Genomic DNA, 23,496 nt, shown 5'->3' with positions numbered 1-23,496 from the left:
CGATATACGGAACGACAGATCAGTTTAAGTCCACCTGTCCCGCAAGGTGGAACTCCTTCGTAGAGAAATAGTTTATCGGTGATCGCGAATTTAATTCAATCGCCGGCTTGACCCTGAGAAAAGATTGTCATAGCCTGAAAAAATGGATCGTATAAAAAGAAAGAGGAAGAAGACAGGTAGTGAAAAGGTAGCTAATTAAGTCAAATTTTATGTGCGAATGAAATTCCTGAAAAAATTAAATTGATATTTTAAACATTAAAATTCAAATTATTTCTTTAATTTTTTTACATATTAAAATGTAGAAGATTAAATCTATTTTAAAATATTAAAATTTTAAATATTAAAGTACTTTTTTACTTTTTAACTTTAATAATACAGAAAATTTAAAAACATTTTTAGTTTTTTTCTATACTGTTATAATAACTCATGTAATATTCTATATAATTAATGACAACTTTTCTTGTATTTTAAAAAGTTTACATTTTATCATAATTCTTCCGCAGTAAATCTTCTTTATATCTCTATATAGTTAACAATTGAATTTCATTTGAATTTAATCACAAAAACGTATAAAATTATAATAAGTTAAAGATAAATATTATAATATTTGCTCGTAGACTATTATCTTAACAAACACAGAATGATAACTAAAGATTAAAATCTTTTTTGATTCGAAAAGATCAGTCTTATCGATGACGTATATCAAGATAACAGTTGAAAAAAAATGACAACCACAATATTAAATTATGATATGTTCTAGTTAATATTGAATTGCTATTAAATCCAATTATTACGAGGTCAATTATATAAAGCAATATAATAATCTAACTGATATAATAATATAATATAATATAATATAATATAACTCTCAATGAATAGATTGTTTTATATAATTATATAACTCATAATCCGCGTGTTTTATTTGATTATTTAACATTCATCTTATTATAATTTTTATCTTATTACTCATTCTGTTATTAAAAAAAACAATTAAAATAATAGAAACTTTATACAATAATAAATTATTTTATTTTCAATATTCCGTTTAATGTCAACTCTCAAATTCTTTTTTCATTTAAAGATATTTTTTTATGTTTATCTTCAAATTCTAAACATGTATCACTTTCTTGTATAAAGAGAAATACAACAAAAATGACTTGACAAATGATTTGTCAATACACTTAATAATAACTTCATCGTTTGCAAAATGCTGCATTATTTGCTTACGTACTAACCTAAATTCTTTAGAAATCAATTGTAATTCTTCGGACATAATTCCATATTTTACTGAAATCATCGACGCATCAGTTTCATTATCATTTTAATATGCTGTAGTAACAAGAATAAGTATCTAATTAAGAACTCTGATAATTGAAGAAAATGAAATACGTATCATAAAATGCATACATTCTCTCATATTTGTATTAAGATAATATTAATTTTAAATGTTTGCTTTGAAAAAAATAGTTTTATGCACGGAACTCGAAGCGAATTATAATTTGAGTATGCATGAATTCGCATCAAAGGAAATTGACGTTGCAGAGACTTTTCTGTTCCGTAACGCTCTGATGGATAATATTTCATGCCTTAACCAGCTCTTCTTATTAGTCATGACATAACAATCACTTGTTATAGATTTACGCGTCATTACGTAATGAAGTTAGCAGAAACAAATCAGACTGTCAAACCGTTCCACGTGATTCATCTGTCTAGTCTATTCGGCAAATCGGTAAATGCCGATGACTAAAAGCGTTAAATTTGTTTGAGGAGTTACAATTATGTTTCAGGCGAATGATTCACATTCAATAGCATAAGACCGATGTGCTATTACATTATTACGCTCTAGGATGAGCACGTGCCATCATTGACTCAAACTTATGGACGCTAAAAATGATCCATCGATTCGATCTAATGAATCGGTTGGAAGTTATCATCAATGAGGAATAGTGCATCATATTTTACTCCGGAAAATTATCTTTATAGATAAAAGATTTCGCAATAATTAAATAGAAAATTGGATCTCGCTGAAATGAATTAGTTTTCACACATAATGTAGTTCATATTATGGTGAACAAAAAATGTCATAGATATGAAACTCAATAATGGATAGTTTCTGATTAATCAAAGGTGCTCTGTGAGTTCAAATTTTACATCTTTAATACATAGCTCAAAAACGATCTAATGCACGGAAAAAAATATATGAGTGGTACAGGAAAGCTACAATTTACTGCATGAATTCCAACATCTGTAACTAAGAAGATTTGATAGTTTAACGAATCGCTAATATTATTCAACTGTTAACTTCGCATAAAAAAACTGACTGTCGTGTATGTGTGTGTATGTGTATATATATATATATAAAACGACCGTAGATTTGCTGAATCAAGTTTTTAGCTACAGTGCTTCTTTCCATATGGATAGAAAAGAAGGTGATATTATGGCATCCCAGTTTACACAATAACTTGATTAATAATCAATATTTAAGTTTAAAATTTAACAATTACGTTCGTTAAAATCAAAGCGATTCTGGACTCAAAGTTACAAAATATTTATTAGTTAGGACACTATTAATAAAAATATTGCGACATTGCATAATGACTTGAAGAAAAACATGAGTAATAATGTAGCCTTTCATAAAAATAGCCTTAAAAAATTAGTTTCGTTTAGAAAACAGTATCTGATCACAAAATTAACAAAAAAGTAATACATTTTAGAATGTATGCAAATAAATGTATGTACATTCACATAACTTCTGCATGTAAGATGCTCAGTACTAAAAATCTCAGTACTAAAAATAGTACATGTAATATAAACTATAGACTAATATAAACTATATATTAAATACTAAAATGTATCTCAGAAACGTTTCGAAATACTTGAAAGTAAAAATGCATTATAATAAGGGCTTGATATTATAATGAATATTGGTATATTAGCTCACAGTGTAACGGTGAGCTATTGAACAAATAATTCCATAAGTTAATAATTCCATCATTAAGCTTCGTTATGTAATAGCGGAAATATTAAGGGAGACCACAATATATACACTGGTCATAATATCACCTTCTCTATTTTCCATTTAGTGACACGAACATCTTTCTCTATTCAGAAAATAACAAAGATAGAAAGACGCTTGTATCAATTTGTATCAAATAGAAAGCTCCCGTTATTGAACTGTGTTTATAATATCCTCTGTTTATAATTTTATAAATTACATTATATGTATAAAAACTCATTTCACCGAGACTCTATATTTTCCATATAATTGGTGCGGGATCCTTTATAGTTTTATTCTTTATGTATTTTGCCATATCTCTACCAAGTCATTGAAAAATTCCAACTAATTAATAATTAATTACTCCAGAAGAATCAGATCTTTTTTCCGCGAAAAAAATTACTCCAGATAATTTTCGAATTTTTCACATCGATGTATCTTTCCCACGAATGGGCTTTTATAATTGGGAGACAGCCTTGTCCCGATCGGAATCAGATGCAAACAGAAAAAGAGAGAAAGAGAAAGAGAGAGAGAGAGAGAGAACGCATTCACCGCGGATAACTTTAACGAGACTTAACGAGTCTACTCATACAGACGGCTCCAGCGATCATCATTCTCGCGTTCCGCCTCTCCCACACTTCCCAGATCTCTGTGATCATCATCCCATCTCTGTTCTACGACGCAGAAAGTGCTGCTATCCATCGTCAATCCTTGGGACGTGAAGGTAGCCAGTGTTGATCCGATCGGACTGGCCGAACGACGGGGCGTCTCCCTGTCTGTCTTACCGTCACCCTCTAATCAAGACGAGAGTACCAATCAGGAGTGGTCGACCTTAAGCAGGGTCCTCAAGATACCGTCACCCTGGTACAAACCTGGTACTGGTTCCACCGATCACGTCAACTCTGTTAAACCCGAGGAATCGACGTTAATCGATCCTATCTGGTTGGATCCTTGGTGTTCACCGAGAAGGTATCTACAATTTTCTATCAATATATAAATAATAAATAAAAAATTGAATTTATATATATATTATTATCATTCGATACAAATGAAATTTTGTAATATGAATACTCTTTTGACGAAATAAAATAATTTTTTTCTTAAGAAAACCCTTAATAGTTTTAAGTCAAACAATTCTCTTTTTTTTTCTCTTTCTTTTTTAAATTTCGTATATTTTTAAACTTTTAATAAATTTATTTTTTATAACTTTAAATTTTATATAATCTTTAATTATATTAATATTTATTATTAATTAGGAAAATTTTTTGAAACAATTACAAATATGATAAAAAAAATATGTCAATAATTAATTGACGTAAATCAAAATCACCGTTACAGTTACATATTAATTATTTAATAATGGAATTCGTTGTATTTTGAAGGTCGCCCGCCAACAAGATTCACAATTCTTCATCGCCGAATTCATCTAAGGAAAGATTACGAGGTAGCAGACAGACAACCGGCGAAACAAGGCACGGCGATGAGGCGGGCGAGGTCGACAATGAATTAATCAAGGCTCCGCAGGAAATTAGCCGCGGCGGTTTCGATGATGTGGATGGTACAGCGACGGTGCGAGTGCGTTTCGAGATCGACGGAGCGAAGTCGAAGCGGAATGGAGTGCGATGTGAGAACGGACGGGATGTCGATGATGCACCGCGAGTGTTGAAGAAAAATCAGACTGCGAACGATAATTCGAGGCCCGAACGACGCGAACGGCGACCGATCGCTAAACAAAATCGCACAAGCGAAGTGAATGCGGAGAAGAGACAAGAGAACTCTTCGCGGCAAACGGATCGTGGTGTGAAAGTCGGTAAAGACGAGAAAGATGCGAATGACGAACTGGACTATTCTCGGATAAGCGGAGAGAACCCAGCGATTGTCGACATCGTTCAGCATTTGGTGGAATCCAGGTTGGTGGAATCCAATTACTGAAAATAATATGCGCAATACTAATAGTATCATTTTAATATCACGTCTTTGCCTCTTACTGTTTTAATTAAACTTAGATGAGATAAAATAAATAAAAAATAAAATAAACACAAGAATCTCTAATATCTTCGAAATAATGGAATAATAGATTAAATAATATTTAAAAATATCCAATATTCTTTTAATACTTTAATGCCACGGTTTCATTATACTCTCTCATTGTTCTGACTGAACCGCGAGAAAAATGAATTAGAATAAATTAAAAATAAAACAGAAGAAACATTAATGTCTTCAAAATTGCGGAATAATATTAAATAAAAAAAACTTTTATGAATGTACGATACCAAGTGAAAAATGATAATGGATGAAATCGACATCGAATCGACATCGATTTGACATCGATCTCATTATCATTTCTCATTGGATATTCTTTTAAATCCAATTATAAGTGAAAGGCGAAGGAAAAAGTAATACGAATTAATTTAAATTTTATTTTACAAGGCAAAATAGCGTAATATCTCTTTTTTTTTATGTTTCAAGATACAATCCACAAACCGCAGCGGAGAAGAGAATAAAAAGGATGCCATCATGTCGTCGTCAAGAAACTTCGAAGGAGATAGATCTAGTGGGTAAGACGGCGGTGTTGCGCGTTAAAGTGTAGAACAGGTCTGCGGTATGAAATGATTCGGAGGAAATTATGTTGGAATTAAAGCGAGATCTTCCGGTAGTTTAGGCTTGTTAGGGTTGTTTAGGATCAACCAGTGCGCTAACCACAATATAGGATCGGCCGGTTTTTGCTTGCAACACTGTAAAGAGTGATTTATTTAGAATAAATCGTAGAATATTGAATTGAAAAAATTATCTGCAAAATATATCATAAATTTTTGTCGATAAAAATTACTTTACCATTATCAAACCTTCGACAAGAACCGGGTTAATAGTTTCCCATAAAAAATCTTCGGCCATCTCATCTCTTAATATAGGTTCAATTATGACTGAAAACAAGTTGTGAAGAAAAACAGAAAAAGATTTCTAGATTAACATCGAAATAACGCTAAATATTTAAGAAATTAAGTGTTACAGAAAAATAAAACAGAAAATAACATTTTACATCTAGGAAAGAAAAAATGGATTTCTCTCTCGGCCTGTTCGCGATTGCAGCTGCCATGGATAGCATTCTTTAAGTTATCTCCCTTTCGACCATACCTCGCTCGAATGCTGTCAGGAAAATACAAACGCGCTTCTGTTACCTGAAACAATTCTTAAAATAAATCAAAAGGAATTGATTTTTCAAGTATCATTTGAGAATTCTAATACGTATAAAATTTGAAAATATGGTCAACCGTGGTTGGTCCTATAATCCTTTTCCATTCTTCAACAGCGTTCTGTTTTGCTAATACGAATACTATAATAGATCCTGAGGACATATATGCCACCAGATTAGGAAAATTTAATTCGCCGAAGCGATTGTTGTAAAATTCTGCAACTTGTTCAGGTGTCAGCTGTAGCCAACGAGTCTGACAAATCTCAAATCCTTCTTCATATATTTGATTCTCGATTTCCTTTCTGTAAATCACTGCTTCCGGCTTTATTATGGCCAATGTATATTCAATGTCTGGTTCCTCTTCAACAGTCTTCTTAATTCTGTTCGTCTCAAGACAGACCGATGACAATTTAAAACTCTCTTCAGAATAATCATATTTTGTGGGACAAACAAATTTATACTGCAATTATCAAGTAACTGATAGAGGATATCCATTATTTGTTTACGACAAATAATCTTTACAAATAATTTTATTGCATTTCTATTTATCGAAAACATTTCTAATTGATGACCTACTATTCTGCTTGATTCACTGGAAGATTGTGTATCTATTGAAAAAGTTTTCGTAGAATTATATATCGTACTGTTACTGGATTGTACGGAATCGATTGGCTGATCAGATCCATTGGAAATTGGTTCAAGGTTATCTTTTCCAGGACGATATGGTGTAGGACACTTCGAAAAAAGAGTTACAGTTTCTGGACCGATTTTTTCAATAGTTTTGTCGTGTTGCTTTTGCGGACAGTCACACATTTTTATCTCGCACACAAGTTACACTTTTTACAATTATTTCTATTGTGCTCGTTTACGTTTAAGAAAAAGATTTGATTAATTGGTATACAATCAATAAAATTTTCCTATTTGTGTCATTTATGTTTGCGAATATGAAAGGTTATATCAAACTCTTCGATATTTATTTGTTCTGCCACTGTCATGGTGTAAAAGCACTAACTTTTTAAAATTATTCCTGCAGTGATCTTTTTAATCTCCGATCGGCGTCGCTACTTCAATTATCGCCATGTTTTCTTAACGAGAGTTTGCTCTGCGATAAGTTAGCAAAGTTAAGAACATACTACTTGCGTAGGTACATTCATTTTTAATGCTAATGTCGTACGAATATTTATCCAGTGATAACAGCTTTGAATTATGCAAATTTAAAGATTATATTATTAACTGTTTAATATTATTTCTGCAAAATTAATTATTATTACGCTATGCTTTAAGGCGTGCTTGAGCATTTGTTAATTTAATAATTTTTATTCAATTATTCCTTTCGATTAATTTTCAGATTCTCCAGGCAAACCGAGCGATAATGCCGACATTGTTGTTAATGCAGCCAAGAAAGAGAATAACCAAGAAACTTCCAACGAGACGACGACGGTGAAAGTATTACCGGAAGTGACACCACTACGCACTACGAATATAAGAAAGACAAGCATATCCATGCCTAGCAAACTCAATGAAATGGACGATCTTCGAATAGACAGACAAAACGTAAGTTGAATTATATTAATATAAAGCGATTATATTAATATATAATTACTATTGCAATAATCTTTATTTTATAAAAATTCATATGTTTTATATATATATATGTGTCATTAATCCGAGGAATCTATTAAAACATATCGAGGAATTTTAACGACTATATAAGTTTATGTACAGTATGTTGCCGATTCTGTTAAGTTGATAATGATAAGCTAGAACTTGACAAAATTGGTAGCCAATCGCGCTTCACTCAGCGACGGTCACGTGAGCGCACTCAGTACCGTAGCATGAGTTTTTAGCGTTTCTTCCTTCAAATACTTATTCCTCTTTCAAATTTCATTCGTTGCCCTTTTGAAGGTATGTTTTTGCAAAGCCACTTCGATTGCTGATGTTGAAAATTGTTGAATTCTTTCCTTTCCTTTTTTAATTTTACTGACAGCTGGTTCCGTTATACCATAAGCTTCCGCTATTTCTCTTCCAGATAATTCTTTGTCAAGGTTTTCAATTACCTCCATCTTTGTTTTAATAGATAAATAATTCTTCGGCGATTTCTTTCCATTTGACTTCACATTTGTTTATTATATATTTTATTTTGGCATTGCTATTAATATCCCGCATCGCGTCGGCATTTTTGAAAATGTTCACGTACGCCGCTGCCGGTTCCAACTTCGCGAGTTTCCTCCATGCGTTTATCATTTATTAATAAAAAAAAGGTTAAAGGGAAAAAACTTGACAAAATCGGATTTGACAGAATCAGCACTGTAAATGTTAGAAAAGGACGCAAAATATACTGACAACAACAGAAATATTCCTCATATATCAAAAGAAAAAAGTGCTATTACATGTAAAATTTTTAGCTGTAATTGTAAGACCATAAAAAGCGATAAATTGAATGGCTACCGCGTCGAGATAAGTGATAAATCACGTGATTGTAATCATGAGTGAAACGTTATAACAATAATCAAAGCAGTGATCATCGTCGAAGATTCTGTTCCATGAAAGATTGCAAGCCTTATTATCAAGCAACGGGAAGACAATTACGTGATTTATCACTTGTCCAACGCGATAACCAATCAATTTATTACTTTTTATGGTCTTACGACTGAAACTTTTACGTGCAATGACCTTTACACTTTACACGCTCGCCTGAAAAAGGTGCCAAAAGTCATCAAACAATAACATTCCGCATATTTCTTATTCACTGACTAATCAGTATCAGTTCCTCTAATAACGAAGACAACATTATATTGCCTCTCTTCATTTTCATTTGTGAAAAGAAGCTCCATGATCAACTTAATTTCAAGTGATTAATACATCACGATTTTTCACTAAGGAAAAAATTCGATCTGTACTTCCGAGTTATAGTTGAAAATTCTCTTAATAATAATAATTGATGATTATACATAATCGGGGATCGTTATTTATAATTTTATGTTAACTTTATTATCGAGTTAAGCGTTTTACATTATATTGTATATCGCAAGAAAAAACGGAGAAAGAAGTCAATAAGTGGTATGGATCCGTATGAGTGGCACGAGACAGACGTCAAGGATCACAGTTTATATTTCTTGGAGAATGCCTTGGCTTTTGCTAGAAAAAGCAAATTGAATGTCATTCAGAAGGTGCGATTAAAAACAATTTGCAGAATGAAGGCCGATATTCATAGTTCATATCCTTATTTTAAAATAGTCTTAAGTAAGACTAATGTCTAAGATGTTAATATGATTCTGTGGCCGATATTCAGTCGATTCTTATAATATTTTAAAACTGTTTGTCTTACGTATAATTTTAAGATGTCATGAACCAAGCAGAGAATCATATATATAATTAGCATCTTAAAACATTATTTAAGACGATCTTAAAATAAGAACACACTATAAATACCGCCCTGTATTATTCCCTGGTTTATAACATTGATTTATAACATTTTAAGATTGTATTTAATTGTAAGATGATTTTAAATGTAAGAAAATCGACTATGAATACTGATCAAAGAATTCCAAAAATTCTATTGATTTAATAAATATCGCAGCAAATTAAAGAAAAAAAACTTTAGACAAACATTATATATGAATCTTGAATATTAAAAATAATAAAATCATAGTCATCTCTCTTTTTTATGATTTTTAATGATAGTCTTTTTTTATGATTTCTGACAAATCCAACGTTTCTTTCTATTAATCATCTATTACAATATTCATTCTTGTGTGTCACTTTAGAAAAAAACAAAAGATTTTTCAACAATATATGTGTTACATAACGTTTATCGTTTGCGAGTTACTCTGCAATATTCTACTTTGAAAAACAAGTAGTTTATTCGACATGAACGGTAATATTGTTTCGCAATATTATATTTCAGATTCAACTGTTTAAACTGTATTTTTTATAATTTTTTACATTTTCTTTGCCCTCTTTTTTTGAGATTTAATTATACATCTTTTATTTTAAATACACAAGATTTAAATAAAAGTGAAAAGGCAAAAATTTTTCATATTTATGAGATTTTTTTTAGTTTATCACAGATATTTGAGAAGAAACACAAACTTTCGGTAAGGTCAATAATCACGCGACGTATGATATCGATTATCAAGGCAATATATCAGCAATTTTTAATCGAACTAACGTAACGTATTAATACTTACATTCAAAGAGCACTACCATGCTATGTAATTAGCGTAACGTTAATATTTTTAGAACGGCGGTCGAAAAATGTCCTTGAGTAACGTTTTGCTACAAAGAGACGATACTGAGTGATACTGCCTAAAATATTCCATTTCTTGTTTGCTAAATTTTCTACTTGATATACGATGTGTAAACATTGCTGATAAAGAATGTATATGGTCGTTATACTTAATTAGTTATCGCATTTCATACGCTTAGCAATATTGTTTCAAATATTTCACATATTTCTGTTTGCAATTTTTCATTTGAAAAAAGAACATTTAAAACAAGTAGCATAAATTTAGATAAATATAAGATTCAATAAAATATTAATAGTAATGATGTCTTATCGGTAGTATTTCTTCGGGTCGAATGTCAATAAAAAATGAACACTACACATCGTTGCTCAATTTTAAATTAATTTAATGATCCATGTGGACGCAGATGAACCTTGCAACGACGTGATCGACAAAGATAATTTACAGTCTTAATCGACAATTGATCTGTTATATTTGATTTGTTTTATTGCACAGGACAAGTGGGTTAGTTATGCTTATTTACACCTGAATTTCGGATTGTGATGTTTCAGGGTACCGCTTCGAAATTTACGAGAGACGAGAGCGAGACCAGCAGCAGCGTGACTTTCAGTAACAGTGGCTCAACCCCGAATGGAAGTCCTCTGGGATCCGAAACTGAAGAGGAAGCAAATGATGAAGAATTGGCTAAGTGAGTGTTAGATTCAGATTGATTAAGATTAAGAGATGAATTGAGAAAAGAATAAAGTTAAAAACCGACTCTGTGTGTTTATGATTTTGATTAGTTTATGATTTATAAATTTGTATCGAAGATAATATGATTTCGATTAATTTAGTACTAGAATTTTAATTTGTTTAACGATAATTAAAGTTTTGTTAATGATTAATTGGCTTCAGTAGATTATTCACAGATGTGTGTGTGCAGTTCATATATAATTCAAGTGCTTTTTTATGAACTTTCAAGTCTTGAGTCGACGAATGATAATGTCGTAGCACAACATTGTTTACATGCTGCTAAGTTTGCCTTTCCAATAATGATCTGGTTTCGCACCTGTGTTAACTTGTTTCAACCGCTTAATAAATCTAAAAATGCTATCACCGAGTTTGAGATCGGAGAAACCGAATAGCTCCATGTAGCTTACTCGCAGGAGACGGATATTTCGCCTGCAATTTTCTCTCGGTGATATACGCTCTAAATGCGCAATTTGCATTGTAACACCCCACTAGACGCATACACGAGGTACTGTTTATCGTTCTCACTTGCGGTCGTCTTCTGACTGGGATAAAACAAACGTACCTATCTGACTGTATTCACGGTCATCGTAAGCATCATCGTCAGGTCCGACCTTCCTTCATATCGCTTCAGGGTTATCGCACTACAAGAGTTGGCTCCTCGTAATCGTTGGTTTCGGCTAACAGTCGCCGCTCGAACGCAATTATAGTTTCCTCGCTTTTTCGTATACATATAATTGTTCAAAATTTTCTATTTTTCGGACTTTTTGCGTCAATCATATGAGTGCATATGGAGTATTTAAAAATATTATGTTTGTAATTGTGGTTTTCGCATCGAAAAAATGTAGTTCAAAGATTATATAAAATATAAATTTAAAACCAATTAAAACATTAGCGAAGATTTTAGTTCAATAATTTAATTATCAATTTATTACATAATATTAATTCATTAATCTATCAAAATTCAATTCAAAATCACTAATAAAATATCAATATCTCTGCTAAGACGGTAAAATGATCCCCAGATACGATATTGGTAGCGCTGTATCATTGCAAAGGTACAATGATGTATATCGATATCTTCCGAAAAATCTGAAATAAAGAAACTTTATTTAAGCCCACTTTAGTTAAGCTATAATTTTTGCATCAGATTCCAAGAATAAAATTTTATTTATAATGTTATACACTGTATATTTTAATATTCGTGTATTTATGCATTTTTTTATATCTATATATTTTGATTCCTCGATATTTTTTGTATTATGTAGCAAAATTATAAATAGAATCTGATATAAGAGTAAGTTAGATCGTCTATATCTTTATATGTAATCGTTTGTCTTTATGATGTCACCCAGTCGGTATCAACTAAAAGTAACATAACATCGATAGATCTGTTCGCGTTGCATAACTTTTTGCGTTCAGTTCTTTATTTTCTTTATTTTCCATGTCTGAATGTATTATACAATATTTATCCCGTTATAAATGTAGAAGTTTTTAGGAATTTCAAGCAACGTGAACAAACCTAATGTTATTATATAATTTCGTACTCAATAATGTAACTGTTATGTAACAACATATGTTACATTACGTTTATATTGTTGAATGCGAAATTGTGTAACATTGATGTTATATTGCTTTTAGATTGTGTCGAATGAGTAATGTGAACTCGAAATTTTCTTTTGCAGAGTGCCACTGCAAGCTCCACCTCGAAGGAAAGGCAGAATCGTATCATCCTCGGTCAATGAAAAAATGGCAAACGACACTACGGAACTTTCGGGTGTGCAAAGCGCGACTTCCACGATAACCAGCGTGAACAGCATTAGCAGTCTTTTAAAGGAGAAATTGCAGTTATCATTACCACAAGCATTGCGTAGCAGTGCAAGACGTCAGAATGCTGATTATAGGTAAAGCGAAAGTTGCATAATTATTTATCATGTCGAAAGATCGAAGTCTTATAGAATTTAAATAATAGATATATTGAAATTTTTAATAAGAACTATACATTAATTATTTGTATCATAATGATTGTTTAAAAGCATTTAATAATTTTTTAAAATAATTTTTCTACAGGCTTAAAGCATTTGTTGGTATCTTGTTCCTCTGCATCGTTTTCCTTGTGGGTTTCGCTCACATTTATTACACTCAGCATGTCCTGCAACGAGCTTATTTTGAGAAATTTAGGTGAGCATCTATTGTGATCGATAAAATATTACACATTAAAATTATATATATTAGCGCATTATTGAAGAAGTGATATTTCGATAGTCGGCGGCATCGCTTGTCGTCTACTCTGAAATAACTTTCGGTCGTTTGCCTCTGCCAGGAAGCGCTTAATGGAATACATTAAGGCTCATTTATCGTGCTGATCTCGTGCCAGTCTCAAAATGCGTATTCAATTGGTAATCCAACGTGCATGCTTAACTTTTCAGGGGCTACATTATCTTAGAGTCGTGGGAGGGAGATCTCAGTACCGATTATATTTTACACAATAAATTTTTTTTATCACTGTACATAGAGCTTGATAAATATGATTATAAATATAATTTTCTTTAATTTTCTTCAGTATTTCTTACGAAGTTCAAGAAAGATTTCTCTTTAATAATTATTTATATCGATTTTCTTTTCAGATTCAATAAAAACGAAAGAGTGATGAGAGTCTACAGCAGTTCCGGAGCGGAGATCATTGCTGCTCGGCTTGGTGAAGGTATTTCACCGAACACAGGGGTGTATCCTTGCCTTCCTCATCATCAACGACAAGACTCAGTCTGCCTTGAGTGGCTACAGCAAACACGGCTTTACCTCGCGCACACGAAACGCGAGGGTATGTACTGCTATCACGTCACCTGGCAAAGTTTAAGTCCTTACTACAATCCCAAGGACTGCTTCGACTGGTCTTCGAAGAGAGGCCATTGGTATGGCGCCGGACAAATACAGAACATGGTGTATCCTCTGGAACGCGGTCGCCTAGAGCTGAGCCCGTTTATCACTGGCGACGTAAGGAAACATCCGTTTGGCAATGTGCTGAAAAGATACTTCCTGAATTCAAAGGGTGCTACAATCTTGGTGGATCCTGAAACACCACTTTATGTCTCAATTAACGCTAATCGTACCAACGACTTTTGTCTTCAGGCGAAACATGACGCCTTTGCTTATATTAATCATTTGACGCCGCTACCTCAGCTTAACTATACTATCTGCGCGACCGACAATATGAAGAGTTTGCACTCCTCGATGGCGGAGAAGTCTCTGTGGGACGGTTTGAAGCCCGATGAACTGCACGCCGTTCATTCTCTGCTGTCCGAACCAGTTTGGCAAATTTCGCCTATCAACGAAGCGGCTATTTACAACTATACAGAAGATGTGATCGCGCTGGGATTCCTTCGTCAAGGGCATGTCCTGTTGAGTGAGGAATGGCAGCCCAATCCAGGTGATTTCATCTTAGACGAGGAACGATTCCCTTCTATGGAGGAAACTATCAATATTATTCATCGCAGAGGATTTAGAATAGTCTTCAGCATCCAGCCGTTTATCTCTACAGAATCCATCAACTTCAAGGACGCTGTCGCTAATAGATTACTGATTTCCGAGAGAGGAAGCGATCCTAGGATTCCAGCGTTGACAAGGTTGTTAATCAAGAATTTATTTATAAAAATTATATATATTTTTTTATCGTGACATATTTTATAATCTGGCCGTGAGAAAATTTTTAAAAAAATTTATATTTAATTTCAGGTACAAGCAAAGTAACAGTGCCGGCGTGCTCGACATTACAAACAACAAGACCTTACCGTGGCTGCAGACTAAGCTCGAGAGCCTCATCATGAAATATCATGTCGACTCGTTCTACCTCGATCTGGGCACTGCTCAGGATATGCCGCATTACTACAAATGCGAGCAGCCTCTCACCAACCCTGACCATTACAAGACCATCTTTACCCGTTCGATACTAGGCACCATACCCGTAATCGGCGTTTCAAGCGCCATTTCCAGACCACGGGCACCTGTCTTCGTGTCTCTGCCTCCTTTCCCGTCATCCTGGAAAGCCATCAAGACCGTCATTCCCACCGTTCTCAGTTACGGCATGATCGGCTATCCGTTCATCATGCCAGGAGCGGTAGGCGGCGATGTGGCACTTCCGATGTCAGACAACAATCCAGATAATGACTACGAAGTAGATCTGCCAGATAAAGAACTCTACATCCGTTGGCTGCAGCTGTCCACCTTTTTGCCCGTGATTCGCTTCACTTATCTACCAAGCAAGTACTCAGATGAGTCGGTCCTGGAAATCGCCAAGAGACTGACTACTTTGCGGCAGAAAACGGTTACGCCATTACTGAAGAAGTACGCGAATGAAACTCTGGACACTGGTCTGCCTATTATCAGGCCACTCTGGATGCTGGATCCGGCTGATCCGGCATGCCACGTAGTGGTCGATGAATTTTCCGTAGGCGAAGAGTTGATCGTGGCGCCAGTGCTTTATTCCGGTAGTAGGCAGAGGGAGGTATATCTGCCGGCTGGAGTCTGGAGGGACGGTATCGACGGAAGCCTAAGGAAGGGCTCAAGATGGATTCACAATTACAGAGTAGCTGAGGATAAGATCGCATATTTCGTCAAAATGCCAGACAATACGAGATTCTGAAAGATACGATGTCATTTCACCTTTTTACATCATGCAGGATAATGTTGTCAAAGAATTTTGAGATCGATGATAAGATTTGTTCATATGCAAAATGAATCATCACGACGAACGATGTGCAATCGATTTGTTAGTATGACGAATACTGATCGCTTATCTACAAATTTTTATCGATTCGTCTTGAGCCTTTATTAAATGTACAAGATGAACTTGTTCCTCGGTAAGTCCCGAAAGTGCAGAAAAATAATCATGCATTAACAAATATATATCATTGAGTTTAAAACGACAAGAATTTTGCAAATGCGATGATGTATTAAATAAATGTATTTAAAAATTGCGATTATATTAAATAGATATGAAATCAATATTGTGATCTTTGGCAGAGTGCAACAGGATTATTATGTAGGGATAAATACTTAACGGCATGTAAAGCCATGAGAGATTTACACGTACATTAGAGATGCAATATTGCATTTGAAAATGCAATATTTAACAAGAATATATCGAAAGATTTGATAATAAAAGTATCCAATATTACTGTATTCTACGGATATGAAATTATTGTATCAACACTAGTATTACATTACAATGCATATCATAGGCCAAATATCGATACACATTTACATTAAAAAAACAAGAATCAATTGTAGATTTAACTTAAGCTGTCAATTATATTTATTTTACCTAACAATGTGGTTTTACATCTCTACTTTTCAATAATCCATTAGTAAAACTGATTTATATTATTTATAAAAAAAAAAGACATTTTTTAATGATATAAAAAAATAAAGAAGTGAATACAATTGATGAGAATGTATCTGAAGGCAGTTTTATAGAGCGCACGGGGCTATTTATTTTTCCTCCTTTTTTTCATTACAAACTTACACGACATATAAAACAAAATACGTGAGCATGCAGAAGCAGGATACGAAACTGGCGCGATTCCCGACTGATTTAACTTAACGATGCTGCAGTCACGAAAATATGTATCTCACGTCACGATCGTTGTAATTCGAACGTAGAGATTATTTTCGCGTGTTTGCAGCATCGAGTTCTGTACGCAGCGGGATCACGCCGGTTTTGATCCTTGTGCAAAAACATCTCAAACAGGCGGCTGATCTACGGTCGATCGACGAGGAGAAAATCAAGACGCGTGAGGCACACAGGCGACAAATTCTAAGGTATAGTGTATATTTATTATATTATCATTTTTATCATATAGCGTAACATCGTTATTTCTATAATAATAATAATAATAATAATCATAGCACCATGAACACTCCACAGTAAGTTTTTTTTCTTTTTTTTTTTTTTCTTTTAATTCGTTATTCGAAAAGAACGCGACGCGCCGATGCGCTGCGACGGGTGAGAACCGCGATCGTGTAATCGTATAATATATAAGGAACTCGAACAGCACTAAAATATCAGAGAATATCCAAGCAACGTTCGGCGGTACAATCACAGTTTCCTCGGAACGCTCCTTGAACGTTTCTCCGAGATCTTTATCGATCTCGCGAAGTCTCGCATTACTCTCATTGCGCAACAACGAGATTTTCGACTGGATCTTCCCTTTTATCTCTTTGCGCCAGGAAACGTGATTTCTGACTAGAGCTCATAGAATATCTGAGAAAATTTCACGGTAGAGGAAAGGCGCATCTTTTGATTTTTGTCGATTCGTGCCGTCTGTCCGGCTCGTGGGATAAGAAGCGATCGAGGGAAAAAAGCGCGAGCGAATCGAGAAACGTCGAGAGCGGAAGATCGCCATTTTCCTCCATTACCGGAACGACTGACAATTTTTCTCTTCTAATTAATAATATTATTATTAATTGTTCTTTAGAGGAAATCATCGATATCACCGTTCTCGCACCCGTCGAGCACCGCGATTTTAGGGGTTCGTAGAGGTGTTGAGACTCACGTTTTTCATATCTCTCTCTTTCTTTCTCTCTCTCTCTCTCTCTCTCTCTCTCCTCTGCTTTCTCTCTCTCCCTCTTTTTCTCTGTCTTTCTTTCTCACGCTCTCTATTATACTTCCTTTCTTATGTACTTTGTTCATATATTATATAGATATCTATATATATAATATATATATTCTTCTTCCCTCATATTTCCCGCTAATCTGTTTCGGTGAAAGCTCGTTCCTAATCATTTATTTGTTCTTTTTTTTGGTTATTTTTATACTTTTTATTTAAATTACTCCAATAAATTCATCGTTTATTTAATCTATCCTGCGCGCATCATCATCGATCGACAATAGCTTCTCATTTAATAGTTTATTAATTTATTTTGTTTTTGTTAAATTGAATTTCATAATTTTAACATCCTACCTAGATAACTGGTCATTATATTACTTGTCAATAAATAATACGTAAATACATAGGTACACATACTTCATCGTCATCATCTCTCTCCCTCCTTGTCTCTTTCTCTCTCTCTTTCTCTTTCTTTCTTTTACTCTTATCTTTCTTTCTACTTCTCTCTTAAATATTTTTCTCTTGCACATCAATTCTCTATCATACGTATGAAGGTATCGATAAATATAAAAATTCTCTATTCAAGTATATGATAGAAAGAGAACGATGATGATGATGATAATGACCCTCTCTCATGAACGTAATCGTAATATCAATAATATTAATAGTAATCGCAATAATAATAATAGTAGCACAATAATATTATATTATTCGCAAAAATAACAAGCATAATAGTCGTTAAAAATAATTGGTATGGTAATAATCGTATTTATAACAATATCGATCGTTCTGGTCTATCTTTTTCGATGTCCCTTACGCCTATTCTTTCTCTTTCTTCTATACGTTTCTTTCTATTACAAAATTCTCGCTCGTCTCTTACGCCGATCGGCGAAGTAAAATCTTGGTCGCGCATGTCTCCATAAAATGACATTGTTAGACTCTCGCTTTCTTGACGACTGATTTTCGAATGAACGCACCATTGCATCCGGTGAATGCGATAAAAAAAATGATTATGAAACGCAAACAAAGAATGAACAATAAATAATCGAACGAATGACAAAGATGAGCACGTAGGCGATAGATAAATATGTATGCGCATGGGAAAGTAAATCTCGCGATCGAAACAGAAAATCCTGTGTAACTTACAGGCGGTAAAAAACTTACGCACTAATCTATAGAAACTGGGCCCGAAGGCCACTCTATCGCTTCTCATTTGCAGCGACAAATCGCTTTCATCGCCGTCTCTTCCGATTTCACCGTATTTCAATATCGTCATCAACGATCGGTCTAATCGAGCACCATCGTTTTCGTGTAGGCACGAATGTGTCTCGTATAGAGGAGAGCTTTCTCCAACTTTCATTCGGCGAAATCCGCTTTTAATCATCAAGATCATGCTTCAACCAGATAACACAACGTACGAAAAACTTCCTGATCTTTTAGGCGTTCTCATTTTTCAAACATTACTTAGAATTCTCTCGATTCTCATAAATAAAATCATAGGATGTCTATTGACATGACAGTCTATCATTTTTGAGATATTAATTTAATTTCGTCAAAGTATTATTTGCGTCTGATCTCGCAAGAATGGTGAGTAAAGGTGTCCTCTATAAGTTACAGTTCGATATTGTGCTTAATCGCACTTGTCTCTCTGTTTTACTTCTTGTATATCAATTCTCCTTCTGACCTATATATTCTCCTGTAATTCCGGATAATCAACTTCTACGTACACGTTTGGTACATCCTTAAATCGCAGCTACAGTCACTTTCGCATCGAAACCGACACGTTTTGATTTCGATTCGAATTTAATTAATTCAAGGCGATACATCGACTCGACATGACACTGTCGGCATGCGACAATTGCGATCTAGGGGTACACACGCAGGGTCGGCACTAGATGGATTTTTTTAAGGTACAATTATAAGAATATTAAGAGTCAAGATATTTGGTACGACCCGGTTTTTCTTTCAATCTTTTAGAAAAGATGGGGAGTATTCCCAGACAGCATAAATGTCCAAAATTCATAAAAAAACATTCGAAAGGACTTAGTTTTCCAAAAGTTTTTTACATAGTACAGATAATTACTGTGTACATGCATTTTGGACTTTCGCACTGTTTGAGCAAAACTTAACCACCATCAACTGCCTCACGAAGACTCGCTGATAAACGCGTACTCCTGCATCAGGAAGTCACGGTATACAACTTTCGCTGTAAAATGAAAATGAATGGAAGGCCTGCCATCGACTTACTAAAAACAATCATACTTTATGTAGAATCTCAAATAAGCACGATGTTCGGCACATTTTCTTTCCACGTTATCATATCGTTGTAGTCATCTTCATCAGTTCATCATGCTCTGACTTAAAACATCTCAGTTAAAAAAATGTTAAGTACAAAAAGTTTGATCTTAGTCATTTCTCCGAATGTATAATATTTTCGCTGATTTCATAACCAAACCAGCGACAAACTGCGAAATTCATCTAGGAACGAATATTTATTTAAAGATCAACGATTGGCCTTCTTCAGACATTGTCGATACTTCAGAAAATAGCGATATTTCAGAGAACATCGGCCAAACGTTTCTCACGCAGCTGGGATTTAAGTACCGCAACAGATAGAACTTTGTTCGATCTGTCATTACGAAGACAATGACGTGATTTCTTATAGCGGAAATTTTAACCCGTTTCTTTTGATTACTTCTCTTCCTTAAGCCTTTCTTTTGACGTCACGGTTTAAGCGTCTCTAGCAACTCTTCCTTCAAGGTCCATCGGTCAGTTTTCTCTGCCATTATCGTTTTTCTTTTGAAGAATTCTTTTGGACAGGTTATTTTTCGCTTGATAGATCCTTTATCTTAGGAGTTTACAAATGTCTTCAGACATTTCCTCGAATCATATCTCGAGAAAACTTTCCTGCAATACCTAACTGTGAGATGGATGAACTGTAAAATTATTTGTGCGACGCTACAATTATTCGATTACTGTAAGATACTTTTTACTATATAGTTTTCATATATATAGTTTTCGTATCTGATACTTCTTTTAATAGGAATAGCGAGGCGATACGTAGCCGGGTGAAGATTTTGGATGCGGTTCACTTGACACTATAAATGTTTCGAAGCATTTGATTAATCAATCGGAAGAAAAAAATTTTATTAACTGATTTTATTAACCAATCAAAAAATGTTTCAAATTTGTAATATCAAATGAATCGCAGCCTTTATTTCTTTCATAAAACAATGTCATTATCCACCATGCAAATCTCGCACCAATATTATCAATGTCTGCAAAATCCATATCAAACTAAAGATCGAGATTAATCAAAAGAAAGAACTAATATCAAGTAATAACAAACTTTGCTTTCATTTGTCAAATCTTAATTCGAATCTTTAGTTTGATACAGAAATAAAAGATCGTCAGTGCTACGATCGCTGTTTTCTAAAGTATCATTCGTCTCACAATTTCAACAAGGCAATCAAAACAAAGGCCTTCAATCAAAGGTAATTTAAAGAAACGATCGAAGACGAATTGTTCGTCCGTCGGATGGACGTTTTTTTGAGACATGTCATCATCGCCCTGCACTCTCCTTACGACAACGAAACGCTCTACAGATCTCTTCCGGCATCATCCTCGTCGGACTCCTCGTCTAGCTTGGACCGCGTCGTCTGTATGATTGACGCAGCGAATCTATCAAGTAACCACCATTCCTCCGCGTATCTCTATTCTCTACGATATAGAAACACGACACACAGATAACTCCTACCCTAGTACTTCTCGATGGAATTTAGCTCCGTTTTACCTATGCACGAATAGACATTTATGACGAGAAAGGGGACCGTTAGTCACGTAACAACGAAGGATAATGTTTTTGCAGGTGAAACATGGATCGTTCTCCTCGTGCCTCATGTCTTTACGTATCCCGTTAAAGGATAATACGCAATCCATCGACGACACGAACGATAAATCCTCTTGATTCTTGCGCGTTCGTCAAACGCGCATTCTATCTTGTTCACGATAGCCACACTCAGTAGAATATTTATTTTACAACTGTTGGAAGTTTTCTTCGTTTGAAAAGGATTATTCCTTTAGACATAAAAGTATAATCCAAACTTGAAAATTTCTGACAATTGCAAGATAAATTCTGATAAACGTAGCCAATAGGTGTATTCTTTATCGATGAACTGATGCACATTGCAATAAATTGATGTGAAACAAATATAGTATGTTTCACTTCAACTTATTACATCATGTGCAGTTCAGAAAGTTCTTTGATAAAGAATAGACCTAATATATGCTTCCCCGCGTAAGTTAAAATGCGGTACTTCTCTTTTCTCTTTTTTTTTCTTTTTTTTTTTAACTGATACACTAAATACTACGCGGTGCTCTTGAAGCGGCAGCTGTGTCAAAGATATTAAAAGTTTTACTTTGATCTGCTGATCGAGGAGAGAATGCGGGCGAGGAGGTCTCGCATCGATTGTTCGATCCGTGTTCAGTGGATCGAAAATAGAAATATCCTAAAATCAATTTATAATTTTCGATAACTAGCACACAGATTGTCACAGAACCGCAGCGCTTATGGACCGTCGTCGCTTTGCGATCGATCGTCGCTCATGCAACGTCATAATCATCGCTTTGCTTTAGCTTCAGCGCAAAATCTTCGCAAAAATGTCTTTGACTTGAGCAGTGATCGATAAGATATTGCAGGCGGTATCAGCACACTACGGGCTGCGTACAGTGCAGAATGTGGAAATATAAATATCCGTTGATGAACGCCGCTGTTATCAGTTCAACATGAATCTTAATCAAATGTAAATTTCTCCCTATTAATAATCGGCTTCTTAGAAGTAAATAATTAATTTATACCTTGTATCCCCGTGCAAGAGAAGAAACCCTCGCGATCTCTCCCTTATTTTCTCTGTTTCTTTCTTCTCGTCGCCCGCATCGTCTCCTCGCGAAGGAATAAGGAGAACGTCCTAAATTAGATTAAACAATCCCAATTTGAGACCTGAGCGCGATTCACACAAAATCGGCCTCGCTTCCTCAGGATTGCCTCTACATTGTTCGACGGGATTTCTACGATCCTGCTAGGCCGCGGAGCTATGACCGCGAGGGAATCTCGAAAATTCGAAATGCTGTTCGTCTTCGGGTCTCCTAGAAGGGGGGGTCAGGAATCACCTGACGGGACGGTAGGTCGGCCTGAGCGCTCGACTCTTTTTCTCTTCTTTTTTTTTTCTATTTTTTTTCTCTTGTAGAAATGGGTCCGAAAATGCAGAATGATAACGCATTCCGGACGCCGCTCAGAACTCGACTATTACGGCTGAGCAGGCTGCCAATCCCTAGAACTCGAGCCTGTAGGCGCTGCAACTAGTCTCATGATCCTGAAGATTGATAGTACACCTGGATGCGGACGGCGATAGATCTATGTGGTTCGCCGCGAGCGCTTCCTCGTTATCGGCGACCCAATAGCCCAAAGTATCGGTGTCGTAGGTCGGAATCATAGTTACCTCTGAAAAAAAAATAAAAATAATTATTAAAAATTAAATTGGCAAAGGTTATAAGAATGAATAAAAGAAATAGTCAATAAAAGCCAAATGCAGATGTCGAAGCGCAATATTCATACATTTATTATTAAACTATTACATGAAAAATATATCTACAATAAAATGTAATGGTATTGCAAAGGAGCATTGTTTTAATCCTCCTCAGTGTAAAAATTAAGCAGTAAATATTAAA

General features: G+C 34.6%; 3 protein-coding genes and 2 long non-coding RNA genes across 9 annotated transcripts in view; 1 reads left to right on the top strand and 4 right to left on the bottom strand.

Moving 5' to 3' along the window:
• The first annotated feature begins 9 nt into the window (after window positions 1–9).
• On the top strand, window positions 10–16,491 carry LOC105154725 (alpha-galactosidase MYORG). Of its 3 annotated transcripts, XM_011070434.2 has the most exons (10): window positions 10–187; window positions 3,681–3,964; window positions 4,378–4,905; window positions 5,465–5,553; window positions 7,537–7,742; window positions 10,987–11,123; window positions 12,850–13,068; window positions 13,235–13,345; window positions 13,792–14,787; window positions 14,897–16,491. In XM_011070434.2, exons 1-10 carry the CDS (start codon window positions 143–145, stop codon window positions 15,801–15,803), a joined length of 3,522 nt encoding a protein of 1,173 aa, XP_011068736.2. In that variant the 5' UTR covers window positions 10–142; the 3' UTR covers window positions 15,804–16,491. The 3 variants fall into 3 exon arrangements, with proteins under 3 accessions (XP_011068736.2, XP_011068737.1, XP_011068738.1); XM_011070435.2 differs by lacking the exons at window positions 10–187; window positions 3,681–3,964 and having other exon boundaries at window positions 4,765–4,905; window positions 5,465–5,549; XM_011070436.2 differs by lacking the exons at window positions 10–187; window positions 3,681–3,964; window positions 4,378–4,905; ... (1 more) ...; window positions 7,537–7,742; window positions 10,987–11,123 and adding an exon at window positions 12,035–12,222.
• Window positions 5,396–7,024, bottom strand: LOC105154727 (nucleoside diphosphate kinase 5). The gene is made up of 5 exons (XM_087411051.1): window positions 6,765–7,024; window positions 6,268–6,648; window positions 6,036–6,174; window positions 5,831–5,919; window positions 5,396–5,730 (listed from the first exon to the last, which is right to left on the bottom strand). Exons 1-5 carry the CDS (start codon window positions 6,999–7,001, stop codon window positions 5,620–5,622), a joined length of 957 nt encoding a protein of 318 aa, XP_087267177.1. The 5' UTR covers window positions 7,002–7,024; the 3' UTR covers window positions 5,396–5,619.
• LOC105154726 (uncharacterized) lies at window positions 9,154–10,465 on the bottom strand. Its single transcript, XR_847233.2, has 2 exons — window positions 10,379–10,465; window positions 9,154–9,326 (listed from the first exon to the last, which is right to left on the bottom strand). It is a non-coding gene; the product is annotated as an uncharacterized LOC105154726 (long non-coding RNA).
• On the bottom strand, window positions 10,804–11,723 carry LOC147911003 (uncharacterized). The gene is made up of 2 exons (XR_015546624.1): window positions 11,575–11,723; window positions 10,804–11,089 (listed from the first exon to the last, which is right to left on the bottom strand). It is a non-coding gene; the product is annotated as an uncharacterized LOC147911003 (long non-coding RNA).
• Window positions 16,492–16,628: 137 nt separating the features above from the next.
• LOC105154735 (uncharacterized) overlaps window positions 16,629–23,496 on the bottom strand; it is a 61,595-nt gene continuing 54,727 nt past the window's right edge. For all 3 annotated transcript variants that reach the window (XM_087410744.1, XM_087410750.1, XM_087410761.1), the window contains one exon: window positions 16,629–23,269. In XM_087410744.1, coding sequence (XP_087266870.1) covers window positions 23,100–23,269 — 170 coding nt within the window. In that variant the 3' untranslated portion in view covers window positions 16,629–23,099. The remainder of the gene's footprint in view (window positions 23,270–23,496) is intronic.

This window comes from Acromyrmex echinatior, chromosome 1 (assembly GCF_024713525.1).
Source record: "Acromyrmex echinatior isolate Ae372 chromosome 1, ASM2471352v2, whole genome shotgun sequence".
Taxonomy (NCBI): Eukaryota; Metazoa; Arthropoda; class Insecta; order Hymenoptera; family Formicidae; genus Acromyrmex; species Acromyrmex echinatior.
The sequence above is the reverse complement of the archived record's forward strand: the minus strand, read 5'-3'. Positions and strand labels throughout refer to the sequence as shown.

Coding starts and splice junctions, on each gene's coding strand:
- LOC105154727 (XM_087411051.1), bottom strand. CDS start 7,001: ATGTGTGACTGTCCGCAAAAGCAACACGACAAAACTATTGAAAAAATC. Junction 6,175..6,267: donor GGATTATAGGACCAACCACG/GTTGACCATATT, acceptor GAATTGTTTCAG/GTAACAGAAGCGCGTTTGTA. Junction 5,920..6,035: donor CCATTTTTTCTTTCCTAGAT/GTAAAATGTTAT, acceptor ACTTGTTTTCAG/TCATAATTGAACCTATATTA.
- LOC105154725 (XM_011070434.2), top strand. CDS start 143: ATGGATCGTATAAAAAGAAAGAGGAAGAAGACAGGTAGTGAAAAG. Junction 3,965..4,377: donor CCTTGGTGTTCACCGAGAAG/GTATCTACAATT, acceptor TGTATTTTGAAG/GTCGCCCGCCAACAAGATTC. Junction 13,346..13,791: donor GCTTATTTTGAGAAATTTAG/GTGAGCATCTAT, acceptor TTTTCTTTTCAG/ATTCAATAAAAACGAAAGAG.